Source organism: Garra rufa, chromosome 18 (genome assembly GCF_049309525.1).
Source record: "Garra rufa chromosome 18, GarRuf1.0, whole genome shotgun sequence".
NCBI classification, from domain to species: domain Eukaryota; kingdom Metazoa; phylum Chordata; class Actinopteri; order Cypriniformes; family Cyprinidae; genus Garra; species Garra rufa.
In genome coordinates, this window is record NC_133378.1 from 23,066,713 (window position 1) to 23,084,833 (window position 18,121).

General features: G+C 44.3%; 1 protein-coding gene across 1 annotated transcript; it reads right to left on the bottom strand.

Annotated features, from left to right (window-relative positions):
- Nucleotides 1–1,876: 1,876 nt before the first annotated feature.
- perm1a (PPARGC1 and ESRR induced regulator, muscle 1a) lies at nucleotides 1,877–18,078 on the bottom strand. Its single transcript, XM_073823537.1, has 3 exons — nucleotides 15,351–18,078; nucleotides 10,597–10,713; nucleotides 1,877–2,664 (listed from the first exon to the last, which is right to left on the bottom strand). The coding sequence occupies exons 1-3, from the start codon at nucleotides 16,999–17,001 to the stop codon at nucleotides 2,558–2,560; spliced, it is 1,875 nt and encodes a 624-aa protein (XP_073679638.1). The 5' UTR covers nucleotides 17,002–18,078; the 3' UTR covers nucleotides 1,877–2,557.
- Between the last annotated feature and the right edge of the window lie 43 nt (nucleotides 18,079–18,121).

Sequence of the window (18,121 nt, forward strand, 5' to 3'; positions counted from 1 at the left end):
GTGCCCCCGAGTTTGAACTTCCAAAATGCAGTTTAAATGCAGCTTCAAAGAGCTCTAAATGATCCCAGCCAAGGAAGAAGGGTCTTATCTAGCGAAACGATTGGTTATTTTATAAAAATATTTACAACTTTTATACTTTTTAATCTCAAATGAACATCTTGCCGAGCTAGACAAGACGAGCGTTTGAGGTTAAAAAGTAGATAAATTGTAATATTTTTTCTTTTTTTTTTTTTAGAAAATTTAGCTAGATAAGACTCTTCTTCCCTTGGCTGGGATCGTTTAGAGCCCTTTGAAACTGCATTTTGGAAGTTCAAACTCGGGGGCACCATAGAAGTCCATTATATGGAGAGAAATCCTGAAATGTTTTACTCAAAAACATAATTTCCTTACGACTGAAGAAAGAAAGATGACATTTTGGATGACAAGTGGGTGAGTGAATTATCTGTAATTTTTTGTTCTGAAAGTGAACTACTCCTTCAATGTTTATTTCAGCATTTACTAATGCATTATTAAAATCACAATGTTGTGGGGTAAGAGTTACAGTAGTTTTCCAAGACACAAAATTAGAGCAATTAGCCTAACATCAAAACTGTTTCAACTGACTGAATCTTACAGATGTTGATATTGAGATGAAATGACAAAATTAAAAATAGCGCAACCATTCTTTAGTGTTGGGGCGATATTTTGTACCATCTATGATCAAGAGAAAAAAGTTAGGAGTGTGGGTCATCTTACCGTTCAATGCTGTTTTAAATGCTGTTAAAACGTTGAGAGATTGAACCTTCAACAGGGTTGGAAATTATGAAATTTGAATTATGAACTATGAACGAGTTTTTGTCCGCGTAACCTTTACCTCAGTCTTCTGTTGTCATCTGCTGGTGAGATTTAGAAGTACACGTTAAACGTCGCAAAAGAATTATATTAGTCAAAGGTTTTTGAACAGTAAGATTTTTTTTTGCCTGCATTTATTTGATACAAAGTACAGCAAAAACAGTAAAATTGTGAAATATTTTTACTATTTAAAATAACTGTTTTCTATTCGAATATATTTTAAAATGTAATTTATTCCTGATTTCAAAGCTGAATTTTTAGCATAATTACTCCAGTCAGATGATCCTTCAGAAATCATTCTAATATTCTGATTTGCTTCTCAAAAAAACTATATATTTTTTTATACTTTATTATTATTATTATTATTACTATTATTATTATGTTGAAAACAGGTAAGTAGATTTTTTCTTGATGAATAGAAAGAACTTATAAATCCTTTGTAACATTATAAATGTCTTAATCATCACTTTTGATCAATTTAAAGCATCCTTGCTAAATAGAAGTATTCATTTCTATAATTAACAACATTTTTTTTTCAGAAAATGTTGATTCAACAGCAAATCAGCATATTAGAATGATTTCTGAAGGATCATTTGACAGTGAAGACTGGAGGAATGATGCTGAAAATGTAGCTTTGATCACAAAAATAAATTACATTTTGAAATATATTCAAATTGAAAACAGTTAATTTAAATAGTAAAAAATATTTCAAACTTTTGCTGTTTTTGCTGTACTTTGAATCAAATAAATGCAGGCTTGGTGAACTTCTTTAAAAAAAAAAAAAAAAAAAAAAAAAAAAAAAAAATACTGTACAAAACATTCAAAACATTTTTCTTAACTTTCTCCAAAACTGTTAGAACTCTCAGTTTCTATTTCCATAAAAAAACTAATGTTAGTTCCCTTCAATTCTAACAAATGTAAAAAATTGTTTAGGTTTCTTACCATAGTACGGTTGGCTGTTTAGTCCCCTCTAGTGGCCAAAATAAGCATTACTATTATCATACAGGTGTACTGACAAATAAAACACACTTTAACCTCATTTAAATGCTTTCAAATAAATATAACATTTATTTATCCTACATGATAATTAAAACAGGGAGCACCATATGATTGAAATCTGAACAAATCAAATACTGATTTTCAGATCTGAAGTGACATCAAATGGGTATATATGGTTTAATATTTCGATGGTCTATAAATACACCAAAAGAATTTGGCCCAGCAAAAATCCCTGTATCCCAATAGTATCATAATCTGTCTATTTGTACATAGACATTAGCTATTCCATTACAATCTCTCCACAAGTACACTTATTCAGACACATATGTCCATCTTCATCATAACACCTCCATAAGCATCTCATTACCAAATATTAATCAACATACCGCTGCTCTCCTCACAACGCACAACAGCATTCACTGTGAACAGAATCAGATAAAGGGCTTTGGTCATTTCATAAACAAACTACATTGCTTATTTCAATCCGGATATACAGATTATTGAAATGCCACTGGCCTGAAGTCACAGTTTTTGCTACATCTATTGTATATCAACTGAGTTCTTCAGCTCTAAACACACATCCGGATGTTAATCATAATAATATATGTACTGAGAATGATGGAAAAAGGTCGTGCATGCACACGTTTGACATACGCCATCACCCTTTTGGACTACATGGAAAAAGGGAGATGTGACTGAAATCAGATCTGGAGGCTGTGCTACGGAGTTATGCTGGCTCTGTCTGACGCAAAGGAGTTTTTCCAGAGACCTCCTCCCTCTTGTGTCTGCGAAGATATCGTATGGCAGAGAGTGCACTGACATTCGCGAGAAGAGCTGAAAAAACAAAAACAAAACACAGATATATACGTCATTATGGATTACTATTAATTGTAATACTAAATCAAATTTGTTAATAAAATAATTAAAATAATTGTTAAAATAATTAAAGATGATAAACTAGGTGCCTCTCCAAATTCGTCCTGATTATTAAAAAGATATCCTTGAGGTATTAAATCATTTGTTGCAAAGAGATCTATCACTTAAAGACAGAGTTCTTATTATTAAAAGCAGAAGACATTTGTAATTTATCATATGCTTCTCAATAATTTTATGTTAACAAACACACGTTAAGTTAATTGAAAGCATGTGGGCAAAAATTTTTATACATTAGGAAATCAATAATATTGAATTCATGAGAGACAAACTTATTTTCTCTGTAAAACGCATACAATTCTATGTAAATACTGCCAAATAAATGATTAAATCAATGACTCACTTTATTTAAAAGTAACCATAAGTACAGGTGAGGTCAAAAGTTTACATACACCTTACAAGAATCTGCAAAATTTTACCAAAATAAGAGCCATGTTTTTTTTTTTCATTTAGACACGATATTTCACATAAAAGAGGTTTACATATAGTCCACAAGAGAAAATAATAGTTGAATTTATAAAAATGTCCCTGTTCAAAAGTTTACATACAGTTGATTCTTAATACTGTTGTTTATGAGTCCCCTATTTGTCCTGAACTGTTAAACTGCCCGCTGTTCTTCAGAAAAATCATTCAGATCCCACAAATGTTTTTCCGCATTTCTGAGTATTTGAACCCTTTTCAACATTGACTGTATGATATTGAGATCCATCTTTTCACACTAAGGGACTGAGGGACTCATATGCAACTATTACAGAAGGTTCAAACGCTCACTAATGCTCCTAAAGGAAACACAACGCATTAAGAGCCTGGGGATGAAAACTTTTGAACAGAATAAAGATGTGTACATTTTTCTAATTTTCCCTAAATATTTTATTTCCATTTAGCACTGCCCTTCAGAAGCTACAGAAGATTCTTGTTTCCCAGAACACAAAAGCAGTTAAATTTACCCTGGTTTCAAAAAGTTTTCACCCCCCGGTTCTTAATGCGTCGTGTTTCCTGTCTGAAGCATCAGTGAGTGTTTGATCCTTCTGGAATAGTTGCATATGAGCTCCTGAGTTGGATCTTAAAACCATACAGTCATTCCTGGAAAAGGTTCAAATACACAAAAATGCTAAAAAACGTCTCAGGTTACGTATGTAACCCTGGTTCCCTGAGGGAACGAGACACTGCGTCCTGAGACACTTTGGGGAACGCCATTGGCGGGCCGCACTCTGAGTCATGTCCAACGTCCAATGAGAAACGGGAGTGACGTCACAGGCGCGGTGACGTCATCGACCAGGAAGTATATAAGCACGTGCGTTTGAAGCTGGCGTCGGCTTATAGGAATGAAGCGAGCGCAGCAGGGATGCGGGAATTATGGTCCGAGACGCAGTGTCTCGTTCCCTCAGGGAACCAGGGTTACATACGTAACCTGAGACGTTCCCTTCCGGGAACTCTACACTGCGTCCTGAGACACTTTGGGGAACGAGGTATCAACGCCCCCATAATTTCCAAGGCCCTGCCCAGTTTTTGTCTGCTAGGCCAAGGGTGGAAAAGTTGTGTCTTGGTACACTTCAGCCTGGGAAACTTGCCAGGACATGAGTGATAATACATCTCTGTCTGTGGAGCCCACCAGACAAGAGGGAGAGAATGTACCTCGGCCCTCGGGCGCACGAGGTTAGCATAATCCAGTGTCTGGAATACTTACCTGATGAGACACTATGGAAACTCCGCCTGGTGATCTTGCCAGGACGCGAGTGATAATGCATCTCTGTCTGTGATCAACCACCAGACAAGAGGGATAAATGAGCCTCGGCCCTCAGGCATACGAGGAGAATATGGTAGTCCTTTGTCTGCGCTACGGCCAGAACAAGAGGGACACAAGAAGTGCCTGGTGAACGTGCCAGGACACTGGAATACATCTCTGTCTGTGATCCACCACCAGACGAGAGGGATAAATGAGCCTCGGCCCTCAGGCACACGAGGCTAGGGTTCTCAACCGCTGCCTGTCACAAGACCAGTGCAGGGGGAGAAAAGGCTCCTCGGCCCTTGGGCACACGAGGAGAAGTGGTAGTCCTTTGTCTGCGCTACGGCCAGAACAAGAGGGACACAAGAAGTGCCTGGTGAACGTGCCAGGACACTGGAATACGTCTCTGTCTGTGATCCACCACCAGACGAGAGGGATAAATGAGCCTCGGCCCTCAGGCACACGAGGCTAGGGTTCTCAACCGCTGCCTGTCACAAGACCAGTGCAGGGGGAGAAAAGGCTCCTCGGCCCTCGGGCACACGAGGAGAAGTGGTAGACCTTTGTCTGCGCTACGGCCAGAACAAGAGGGACACAAGAAGTGCCTGGTGGACCGCCAGGACACTAGAAAACATCTCTGTCTGTGATCAACCACCAGACAAGAGGAACACAGGCCTCGGCCCTTGGGCACGCGAGGCCGGATATCACACCTCTCGCCTGGAGGACTGCCAGGTCGAGAGGGTAGAAATCCTTTTCCTCCGTAGAGGAAAGCGCCTAAGCACCTCTAGGCCTAGCAATGCTAGGGCTGAAGGACGACTGAGCCAGGAGTGACTCTGAGGTCTAGTTCGTAGAACCTGACGAACGTTAGAGGTGAGGACCAACCCGCCGCACTGCAGATGTCCTGGATCGGGACACCTGCCATCAGAGCTTTAGAGGCTGCAATGCCTCTAGTTGAGTGAGCCTTGACTCCCAACGGGGATGGGAGACCAGAGGACTCGTAGGCAGTAGAGATGGCATCAATGATCCACTTACTGATAGTAGGCTTGGAAGCCGGGCACCCCCTCTTAGGGGGGCCGTAACAGACCAAAAGTTGCTCTGATTTACGCCACAGGGCAGCTCTGTGGACATAAGTGTCTAGTGCTCTTACTGGACACATTAAGTTATACTTCCTCTGGTCGTGCTCCACGAATGGAGGAGGGTAAAACGCTTGAAGCGTTATTGGCTGTGGTGTCGCTGATGGGACCTTAGGTACGTACCCAGCTCGTGGGTAAAGGAATGCTTTGGCCAACCCTGGGGCAAAGTCAATGTAAGAAGGGGCCACTGAAAGGGCCTGCAGGTCCCCGACTCTCTTGAGAGACGTTAGCGCCAGCAGCAATGCTGTCTTTAGGGTAAGCATCCGATCGGAGGCCTCCTCTAGAGGCTCGAAGGGAGGTTTACACAGCGCCTCCAACACCACAGCTAAGTCCCATGTAGGGACTTTCGGTCTTGCACGAGGCCTCAGCCTGAGTGCACCGCGGAGGAAACGTGAGACCAGGGGGTTCTTGCCCACTGAAAGGCCGCCATGAAGGGCGTGGTAAGCCGATATAGCCGCCACGTACACCTTCAAGGTGGAGTGAGCTAACCCAGCGGACAAACGAGTTTGCAGGAACTCCAGCACTGTACCAACCGGGCAGTGGACTGGGTCTAAGCGGCGTTCATGACACCATGACGCAAACAGGTTCCACTTTAGGCCATAAAGTTTCCTCGTAGAGGGAGCTCTGGATTGAAGGATGGTCTCAACAACCTCGGTTGAGAGACCAGCTTCTATGAGTTGTGCCCCCTCAGGGGCCACACCCATAACTTCCACTTCTCTGGGTGGGGGTGGCATATTGCGCCCCCAGCCTGAGAAAGAAGGTCGCTCCTGACAGGAATCTCCCATGGAGAGCCGTCGAGGAGGGCGATTATATCCGAGAACCATACTCGGGCCGGCCAGTACGGGGCTACTAGCAGCAGCCGTACTCCGTACCGGCGCACTCTTTCCAGAACTCCCGGGAGCAGAGCGATCGGGGGAAAAGCGTACAGACGAAGCCTCGGCCACGTCTGTACCATGGCATCCAGTCCGAGAGGAGCTGGAGGAACTAGAGAGTACCAAAGGGGACATTGCGATGTCTCCTGAGTCGCAAAGAGGTCCACCTGGGCTTGACCAAAGACTCTCCATATCTGCTTCACCACCTGAGGGTGAAGCATCCATTCCCCGGGCCTCAGCCCCTGCCTCGACAGGACGTCTGCTCCCACATTGAGACGTCCAGGAATGTGAACTGCTCTCAATGAGAGAAGCTTCCCTTGTGACCACAGGATGATCTGGCACGCCAGCTTGTATAAGGGGCGTGAACGCAGACCTCCCTGGTGGTTTATGTAGTAGACCACCGCAGTGTTGTCTGTGCGGACCAGCACGTGACGGTTTCTTAGGTCTGGAAGGAAATGCTTCAGAGCCAGGAACACTGCCAGCATTTCTAGGCAATTTATGTGCCAAGAGTGATGCCGGTCGTTCCATAGGCCTTGGGCGGAGCGGCCACTCATGACCGCTCCCCACCCGGTGAGGGATGCATCTGTCGCTAGCGTGACGCGGCGGCAAGGAGCTCCCAGCGCTGGTCCTTGTAATAGGAACCAGGGCTTTTTCCACATGACTAAGGCACGTAGGCAGCGCCGCGTGACCCTGATCTTGCGGAATGGGTTCCCCCTCGGGGAAAACCCTTTGGTTTTGAGCCACCACTGCAGTGGTCTCATGTGCAGCAGTCCAAGAGGTATCACGTTGGATGCAGCTGCCATAAGACCTAACAGTACTTGGAACTGTTTGACAGTGAGTAGCAGGCCTAGCTTGACCGCATTTGCTGCAGTAAGGATCGACTCGATCCGAGCAGGTGACAATCGTGCCTGCATCGTGGTCGAATCCCAGATTACACCTAGATAAGTGGTTCTCTGTAATGGAGACAGCACACTTTTCTTGGCGTTGAGTCTCAACCCCAGCTTTTCCATGTGAGCAAGAACAACATCTCGATGTTGAGCCGCTAACTGTTCTGAGCTGGCTAGGATGAGCCAGTCGTCTATGTAGTTGAGTATGCGGATGCCCTGGAGTCGCAGAGGAGCCAGAGCAGCATCCACACACTTCGTGAAAGTTCGGGGAGAGAGCGCTAGGCCGAACGGAAGAACTCTGTACTGGTAAGCTTTGCCCCTGAAAGCGAACCTGAGAAACTTCCGGTGTTGAGGAAGGATGGAGACGTGAAAGTATGCGTCTTTCAGATCTATCGTGACAAACCAGTCCTCGGACCTGATTTGAGACACGACCTGTCTGACAGTCAACATTTTGAACTTCAGTTTTCTTACTGAGAGGTTTAGCTGTCTGAGATCTAAAATGGGCCGCAGGCCCCCATCCTTCTTGGGAACAATGAAGTACCGGCTGTAGAACCCGGATTCTCTGTGTTGAGGAGGGACCACCTCGATGGCCTCCTTCCTCAGGAGAGTATTCACTTCCTGTTCCAATACCAGAGCCTGCTCGGGGCCTACCAGAGTAGGAAATACCCCGCTGAAAGGCGGCGGCTTGGCGCCGAATTGAATGCAATAACCTTTCTCTACAGTACGCAGGACCCACATAGAAATATTTGGCAGTAGTTTCCACGCTGCCAGAAATTCTACTAAGGGAACCAGCCTCTCGAGACTGGTCTCTGGATTTATTAGAGGAGCTAACTTGGTGACCTGTAGCAGCGAACTGGCAGGATGCACCTGAAGTGAGCGCTCTAGAGACCCCCATGGGGGTGGCGAACTCTCTGGTTCCGCTACGTTTCCGGGCGGAAGGACCAGAGAATGATGTTCGCGGGAGACTGCCGCGCCCTGTAACACCGGCAGGGTTAGCTGACGAATCTCCTGAGGGCCCCGAAGAGAGGTGGTCACCGTACTCCTCAGAGGCGGTGAAGCACCTAAGTCTTCGAGAGGGGCTGCCCTCATTGGCCCTGGGCCACGACCATCAGGGCCGTTTAGCCGAGGCCCTCTTAGACTGTAGGACGACCCTCAGGTCCGGCCTAGTCTTAGAGGACCCCGGCTTGGAGTGTTGCTGAGCCCGCCCTCTAGGTCTAGCCGGAGGGGTGCGGGTAGCAACACTCCTTTTCTGTGCATCCCGGTGCGAGGAGCTAGCTTGCGGCTGGGGCTGCTCCCGTCCAGCAGCCCCAGAGGAGTAAGTGCGGCGAGGAAGAAACCGCTGGAACGCCGCTGCCTGCCTGCGGGCCTCCTGGTGTCTGCTGACAACAGTGTCCACAGAGTCACCAAAGAGGCCAAAGGGCTGCAGGGGGGCGTCCAGGAGCGTGACCCTGTCCTTCTCCTTCATGTCGGACAGGGTCAACCAGAGATGCCTCTCCGCGGCCACCAAGGCTGCCATAGACCGCCCAATAGCACGGGCGGTCTCCTTGGTGGCGCGGAGCGCCAGGTCTGCGGTCCTGCGCATCTCTGTGACGCTCACTTCCTCACCGTCACTAAACTCCTTCAGCAGGTCGGCCTGGTATGCCTGGAGCACAGACATGGTGTGTAGGCAACCACCAGCCTGACCTGCTGCCGCATATGCCTTACCCATCAGACCAGACGTGATCTTTAGTGGCCTGGTGGGTAAGGACGGAGCCTTCAGGGACGATGCCAGGCCGGGAGACAGATAGCTCGCTAGTGTCTGCTCGACCTGGGGCATCGCCCTGTAACCGTACTCCTCCATCCCCCCCACATTACCGTAGTAATCAGAGGCGGGGGAGAAGAGACGCGAGGAATACGGTTTTTCCCACGATCTCCTGATCTCTTTGTGGAGATCGGGGAAAAAAGGAAGGCTCCGTTTGGGAGGTGCTGGCTTTGCCCGCAGGAAGCGCTCGTCGAGCCTGCTTCCCTGCGGTTCATGATGTTGTGCTGGTGGCCAACTGATGTTAAGCTTGGCCACCGCGCTAGTCAGCACCTCCACTAGCTCCTCGTATTGGGGTGAATGGGGGGGCGGTTGTGGGGTGTCAACGCTCTCAACATCAACCTCCTCGGAGGAAGACAGAAGGAGCGCTGACTCCTCCTCTTGGAGGGAAGGAACCGCAGTGCGGGCTTCCTCATCCAAGAGGAGGTCATACGATCCGCTGGGTGAGGAGAGAGATAGGGGATCACCCGTCTCAACTCCCTCCAGCAGATCTACCTGCGAACCCCATGAGTGCAGCTGCCGCTCCGCCTCAGCGGAAGCGGGGCCAGACCCACGGGGAACGCTAGTGAAAGCCCCCTCCTCAAAGAGGGCTTTCCGGGAACGGAGCAACCGCAGCGGCATTCGCTCGCACTGCGGGCAGCCAACCCCCTCAAGGGCTGACCTAGCATGCTCCGCTCCCAAGCAGACTACACATAGATCGTGTGTGTCCCCACCAACAATGAAACGTTGGCAGGGAGGGACACACTTTCTATGTGGCTGCTCAACCGCTCTTTTTGCTTTAAAAGATCGTTTTCCCCCTTTTGGCATACTGCTCAAATAAAAGTGGTGCAATTTGGCACGAAAAAACAGCAGTAATAACCAGACAGACAAAGACACAGAGCGCTCTCGCTGAATGACAAAAGCTGACGCCAGCTTCAAACGCACGTGCTTATATACTTCCTGGTCGATGACGTCACCGCGCCTGTGACGTCACTCCCGTTTCTCATTGGACGTTGGACATGACTCAGAGTGCGGCCCGCCAATGGCGTTCCCCAAAGTGTCTCAGGACGCAGTGTAGAGTTCCCGGAAGGGAACCAAAGAATTTGTGGGACCTGAAGGATTTTTCTGAAGAACAGCAGGCAGTTTCATTGTTCAGGACAAACAAGGAACTCATGAACAACTATCACTACACATAAAAAGCTGTGAATCATTCAGGTAACAAAACAGTATTAAGAATCAAGTGTATGTAAACTTTTGAATTACTACTTTCTCTTGTGAATTATATGTAAACGCCTTTTATGTGAAATATCTTATTCAGGTCAGCACTACATAAAAATAACATCTTATTTTGCTAAAATAATTAACATTTTGCAGATTCTGCAAGGCGTATGTATACTTTTGATCTCAGCTGTATATTCAGGAAAGAAAAAAAGATACATACCAGCTTTCCAGGTGTCTCCTCCTCCTGAACCAGTTGATTTTAGCACCCACGAGGCAAAAGCAATACAAACCAAGCACATGTCTGCCTGTCTCAGAGGCAAGAACGGAGCATCCAATCCTAGAAAAGAAGCACGGAAATCAGAACAAATGTGCAGCTTTATTTAATGATCAACAAAAATAAAAAAAATGACTAAATAAATAAACAACCAACCAAATAAATAAATGTACTCAATAATGTATTCAAAAACAGACAGGCTTCATAAAAGGCTTTTTAAATTTTATTTTATTTTTTTATCATAATCATAATAAGAACAAAACCAACTCTTTCTGAGATATCAGAATCAGAATCAGAATCAGAATCAGAATCAGAATGAGCTTTATTGCCAGGTATGTTTACACATACTAGGAATTTGTTTTAGTGACAGAAGCTCCACAGTGCTACAGAATGACAGTGACAAGACGATACATATTATAAAAAGAACAATATACAAGTACACAAGACAGACAATGTGCAAAAATAGCAAAGACATTTGAATGGAAGTATGTGCATTAAATAAATAACTGAAAAGTGAAATAAGAGTGTATAGTGTTGTATGTTCCACGATCAAGTGTTCATGAGATGGATTGCCTGAGGAAAGAAACTGTTTCGGTGTCTGGTCGTTCTAGTGCTCAGTGCTCTGTAGCGCCGACCGGATGGTAACAGTTCAAAAAGCGAGTGTGCTGGATGTGAGGGGTCCAGAGTAATTTTGGCAGCCCTTTTCCGTACTCTGGATAAGTAGAGATCTTGAAGGGTAGGAAGGGTTGTACCAATGATTCGTTCAGCAGTCCGGACTATTCGGCGTAGTCTTCTGAGATCAGAATTGGTAGCTGAGCTGAACCAGATGGTAATTGAAGTGCTGAGAATGGATTCAATGATGGCAGAATAAAACTGTTTTAGCATTTCTTGTGGCAGGTTGAGCTTCCTCAGCTGGCGGAGGAAGTACAGCCTCTGCTGGGCCTTTTTAGCAATGGAGTCTATGTGAATGTCCCACTTCAGGTCCTGAGAGATGGTATTTCCAAGGAACCTGAATGACTCCACTGTGTTTACGGTGCTGTTCATGATGGTGAGTGGGGGGAGAGCAGAGGGTTTTTTCCTGAAGTCCATGATCATCTCCACAGTTTTGAGCGTGTTCAGCTCCAGGTTGTTATGACTGCACCAGACAGCCAGCTCTTTTACCTCCTGTCTGTAAGCAGACTCGTCACCGTCTTGAATGAGGCCGATGAGTGTGGTGTCGTCTGCAAACTTCAGGAGCTTGACAGAGGGGTCTTTGGAGGTACAGTCATTAGTATACAGGGAGAAGAGCAGTGGGGAGAGGACACAACCCTGAGGGGCGCCAGTGCTGATAGTACGGGTGCTGGATGAGAATTTACCCAGCCTCACTAGCTGCTGTCTGTTTGTCAGGAAGCTGTTGATCCACTGACAGACCGAGGTGGGCACAGAGAGCTGAGTTAGTTTGGGCTGGAGGAGGTTTGGGATGATAGTGTTGAAGGCTGAACTGAAGTCCACAAACAGGATCCTCACATAAGTCCCTGATTTGTCCAGATGCTGCAGTATGAAATGTAGACTCATGTTCACTGCATCATCTACGGACCTGTTTGCTCGATAAGCAAACTGCAAGGGGTCCAGTAAGGGTCCGGTAATGTCCTTCAGGTAAGCCAGAACAAGTTTTTCAAACGACTTCATGACGACAGATGTTAGCGCCACGGGTCTGTAGTCGTTAAGTCCTGTTATTTTGGGTTTCTTTGGAATGGGGATGATTTCAGAACGTTTGAGAGAGGCGGGGACTTCACACAACTCCAAAGACCTATTGAAGATCAGTGAGAAAATGGGTGCCAGCTGATCTGCACAGGTTTTCAGACAGGTTGGTGTCACACCGTCAGGGCCTGGTGCCTTTCTTCTTTTGTTCTTTTTGAAGACCTGGCGAACATCTCTTTCACTGATTTGAATGGGTGTTGCAGGAGTGGGGGAGAGGGGTGATGTTGGAGGTGTGAATGGTGTTTTTTCAAACCTACAATAGAACTCGTTCAGATCGTCTGCCAGTTGCTGATTCTGCAAAGTGCTGGGGGATGGTGTCTTGTAGTTGGTGATGTGCTTTAGACCTTTCCACATTGATGAAGAGTCACTAGAAGAGAATTGATTCCTTATCTTTTCAGAATAATTCTTCTTTGCCACTTTGATCTCCTTTTCCAGTGTGTATTTGGCCTGTTTATACAAGACTTTGTCCCCTTTCCTATAAGCATCATCTTTGGCATGACGGAGCTGTCTGAGTTTTGCAGTGAACCATGGTTTGTCGTTGTTGTAGGTTAAACGAGTCCTGGTAGGAATGCACATATCTTCACAGAAACTAATATATGAAGTTACAGTTTCTGTGAGCTCATCCAGGTCAGTGGCAGCAGCTTCAAAAACACTCCAATCAGTACATTCGAAACAGGCTTGTAAGACCCGCTCTGTTTCGTCGGTCCATCTCTTTACAGACTTTGCTACAGGTTTAGCAGCTTTAAGTTTTTGCCTGTAGGTTGGTATAAGATGGACCAGACAGTGATCGGAGAGTCCCAAAGCTGCCCGTGAGACAGAGTGATATGCTCCTTTAATTGTGGTGTAACAGTGGTCCAATATATTACTGTCTCTGGTCGGACATGTGATGTGCTGTCTGTATTTTGGCAGTTCACGGGAGAGATTTGCTCTATTAAAATCCCCAAGAATGATTAAAACAGAGTCCGGGTGTTGTTGTTCTGTCTCTGTGATCTGATCAGCGAGTTTCTGCAACGCCAGGCTCACGTGCGCTTGCGGTGGAATGTACACACTCACGAGAATGAACGAGCAAAACTCCCGCGGCGAATAGAACGGCTTACAGTTAATGAAGAGCGCTTCAACATCAAAACAGCATATTTTCTTTAACACCGTTATATCTGTACACCACCTCTCATTGATGTAAAAGCACGTCCCGCCGCCACGCGATTTCCCCGTTGATTCTGCGTCGCGGTCTCCTCTGAACAGCTGATATCCCGGTAGATGAATCGCGCTGTCCGGTATAGCCGCGTTCAGCCAGGTTTCCGTGAAACACAGAGCAGCAGAATGTGAGAAATCCCTATTTGTCCGAAAGAGCAGAAGGAGTTCGTCCGTTTTGTTGGGTAGAGAGCGGAGATTCGCCAGATGTATGCCTGGCAGCGACACCCTGAATCCACGCTGACGAAGCTTCACGAGCGCGCCGGCGCGCTTCCCCCGCTTGCGCGTCCTGAAGCGTTTGGTAAGCGCCGTCGCTCCGCCAACTACGATGTTGAGCAAAACGTCCGAATAATCAAAAACGGGTAATTGATTTTGTGGTGTGTTCTGCCTAATGTTTAGCAGTTCATCCCTTGTAAAACTGATCGTGTTTGCAAAACAAAAAACAGGAAAAACGAACAAAAACACTAAAACAACTGAAGAGCTAAGCACAGAGGCTGCCATCCGCGGCGCCATCTTGATATACACTACTATTTAAAAGTTTGGTGTCAATAAGATTTCTTCAATCAAAAACACAGCAAAAACAGTTATATTGCGAAGTATTAAAATAATAATACATTCAAATATTGCAAAATGTAAAATGCAAAACTACATTTTCAGCATCATTACTCCAGACTTCAGTGATAAGTGATCCTTCAGAAATCAGTCTAATATGCTGATTTGCTGCTCAAGAATCATTATTATTATCATCAGTACTGAAAACAGCTGTGCTGCTTAATATTTTTGTGTAAACTTTGAATTCTCTGATGAATAGAAAGATTAAAAACAGTTATTTGAAACAAAATTTTATCTGTAACAATGTAGTCTTTACTGACACTCTTAATCAATCTATGTATCCTTGCTGAGTACTAATTATTATTTATCAATAAAAGTATTAACAAAAACATGTTAAATTACAATACATACTCAAAAGTAAACAAATATAATAATATTTCAGCAGGCAGGTAGTAAATTTATACTGACTAATAAGCTAATAAGACTAATAACTAATACTAATAAAACTAATAAGACTGAATCCCAAATGATAAGTGATTGATGAAGTGATGACGGTTAAGTGTCCAGATGTTCCTGGAATTTCCTCTATTTTTACATGAACTTTAAAGTGAATCATGTTCCTAAATTCTGGCACACGGCAGATTTGAGAAGCTGCCCAGCAGGACTGAAGACTAATTCGCACGTAGTACCATTCCATGGGCCTGGGCATGGCTCTACATGTGACTAGATACTCTTAGTCAGCAGCTACTGACAGAAAAGAGGTGAGAGTTGACTAACATCAAAATTATTGGTAACACTTTACAATTAGGTAAATTAGTTAACATGAATTAAGAATTAACAATACGCAGCATTTATATAGTTAATGTCAATTTCAACATTCACTAATGCATTATTAAAATCACAAGTTTTGTTTGTTAACATTAGTTAATTGCACTGTGAACTAACACAAACAAACAATGAACTAACATTATCAAAGATTAATATGTAGTGTAATAAATGTATTGTTCATTGTTAGTTCATGTTAATTATCACATTAACTAATGTTAACAAATGACAACTTATTGTAAAGTGTTACCAAATCACTTCCAGAATATTTAGAGATGCCAATGTATTTTCTTATTTTATGTTTAGGTTTAAAGTGAACAAATAAACCCTTTAGGAAAGTGTTAGCGTGTAGTTTGCAGTTGTGCAGAATAATGTGTGATAGAAGTTCTTACTTGGATCAGCGACAACTGTTTGCATCTCCACACACTTCTTCTGTTGTTCAGCCAGCTGCTGGAAGATGCGATTCTCCAGGTTGAAGAGCAAGGGATCTGGGAAGGGGCTCCCATCAGGGCTCATAGCATTAATAGGCTGAATGATTCCTTTGTGAAATGCCTTCACAGGAACAAGTTCTCCAGAACACGTCTTCTCTTCAGGTACGGTAAAACCTGTGCGTCGAACTTTTCTAAGCGAAACAGGGCTCGTCCAGAGGAAGTCGCTCTCATCTTCAGAGAAGAAGTGCTCGTACATGTCAACAGTATCATGGTTGGGAGACTTATAGTCATACCGTGTCACTACCTTGACCACGGCGTTGTCATTCTCATCATCTTCATCTGAATTCCCAGGGGAGTCAGGGAAGAAATAGTCATATGCCTCTGGGAACTGAATGTTTCTGTTAGCTGAGCGGGAGCAGGAAAATATGGGAACCATTTTATCACCACCTGACTCTTCCACAATTGCATCAAACTCAGAGAAGAAATGGTCATACGTCTCAGGCAAAGAGGTGCCCGTTTCATCAAGGTATGAGGCAGCTACACTGTCTGCACGAGATGCACAACGTTCAGGCTCATCCTCGCCAAAGAAAAACTGGATAATTTCAGAAAAGGTTACACCACTGCTCTCGATTTCTTCTTCATCGTCAGAAAAGATCTTTGAGCCTGAAGTGTTCACATGGTAGAAAGGATCCATAAAGTCATCTCCGACCTCTGAATGGATTGAATGCATGGAGGCATTTCTAGAGCTATCTAGAGCTTGCAGGTTCTGCACAGACATGTTCTTACACATTCTTCTAAAGCACTGCTGAGCATTAGTCGTGTAGAGATGCTCAGGAAGAGCGGTTTCAGAACTTATGTGCACCATTTCGTCACCCACAACCACTGGATCTGGATCATTCTCCCACATCACACCACAAGAGCTAGGAACTCGACTCGAACTCGCCCACTCACTCAACTCGTCCTCTTGCTTAGAAGGAAATGGGGTTTGAAGCTGTGCGAGGTCTTCATCCAGATCAGATATGTATGACATGTCTCCACTTAAGCGGTCTGGCTTTGAGTCATCAGGTTGTGTAAAGTAGCCAGAGTCTGCTGCATCTGTTGTGTCTACTATGCTACCATCCTCAGGCTGGGTCAAAATGCTGGGGTGCTGGGCGTTACTGATCATCCTCAGACGTAAAATGTCATTGATGGTTAGCTTTTCCATTTCATTCCAGAAGGAGGAGATGGCAAACACAGGAACTGGAAGTTGATTTGAAGCATCAAGAGAAATACTCTCCAGATCTTTGGCTTCACTTTTTAACTCACTGGAAGTAGAGTCCTCCATTTCAGCAAGCATATTTTGAGGCAACTCTGAAACATCTTGAGTGGGATCTTCACTGAGCATTTCTTCTGTAGGACCATCTATGTCTTTACTAGATCTGATGGACTTGCCACAAAATAGCTGTTCACTTGTTGAAACAGCAACTTCATTATCACTAATGTCTCTTGTATCGTCTGTTTCATCCGAATTTCCTGTCTTTATGGGTGAGGCATTTACAATTAACACCTCACTAGTCTTGTTTCTAGTTTGGATATGATTTTCATCTGTTCCGTGAACAATATCATCAGACATATGACTCTCAGTCTTTGCATCTGACTCATTTACAGGTATATTTCTGTTTATTTCAATGGTTTGAGAGGTCAAACAGCTTTGAGATTCTGAAATGTTCTCTTGAATACATGCATTTTGTTTCTGAGAAGCTTCCTGTGAACAAGTTAAGGTCTCGGGAGCTTTTTCATCCCAACTAAATTCTGCTCTTTCAATGTTGTCAATTAAAAACAAGCTGCTTCCTTTGGTTATTTGAGATTCCGAAATTTTCTCATGAACACATGCTTTCTGATTTTGAGAAGCTTCCTGTGAGCAAGTAAAGGTTTCTGGTCTGTTTCCCTCCGAAAAAGATTCAGCTCCATCAATGTTGTCAGTTAAAGAAAAGCTGCTTTCTTTGGTGATTTGAGATTCTGAAATGTTCTTATTAATACATGCTTTCTGTTTTTGAGAAGCTTCCTGTGAACAAGTTAAGGTTTCTGGACCACTTACATCTGGACAAGATTCAGCTCTATCAATGTTGTCAGTTAAAGAAAAGCTGCTTTCTTTGGTGATTTGTGATTCTGAAATGTTCTCATGAATACACACTTTCTGTTTTTGAGAAGCTTCCTGTGAACAAGTTAAGGTTTCTGGACCTCTTCCATCTGAACAAGATTCAGCTCTATCAATGTTGTCAGTTAAAGACAAGCTGCTTTCTTTGGTGATTTGAGATTCAGAAATGTTCTCATGAATACACACTTTCTGTTTTTGAGAAGCTTCCTGTGAACAAGTTAAGGTTTCTGGACCTCTTCCATCTGAACAAGATTCAGCTCCATCAATGTTGTCAGTTAAAGACAAGCTGCTTTCTTTGGTGATTTGAGATTCAGAAATGTTCTCATGAATACACACTTTCTGTTTTTGAGAAGCTTCCTGTGAACAAATTAAGGTTTCTGGACCTTTTCCATCCCAACAAGATTCTGCTCTATCAATGTTGTCAATTAAATTTAAGCTGCTTTCTTTGTTGATCTGAGATTCAGAAATGTTCTCATGAATACATGCTTTCTGTTTTTGAGAAGCTTCCTGTGAACAAGTTAAGGTTTCTGGACCTCTTCCATCTGAACAAGATTCAGCTCCATCAATGTTGTCAGTTAAAGACAAACTGCTTTCT

Bases quoted from the DNA above. Each gene is read 5' to 3' on its own strand.
- perm1a (XM_073823537.1), bottom strand. From the start codon at position 17,001: ATGTCTGATGATATTGTTCACGGAACAGATGAAAATCATATCCAAACT. The intron at 10,714-15,350 runs GTAAGAACTTCT...CTTCTTTTCTAG, and splicing joins AACAGTTGTCGCTGATCCAA to GATTGGATGCTCCGTTCTTG. The intron at 2,665-10,596 runs GTATGTATCTTT...TTGTTTTTTCAG, and splicing joins AGGAGACACCTGGAAAGCTG to CTCTTCTCGCGAATGTCAGT.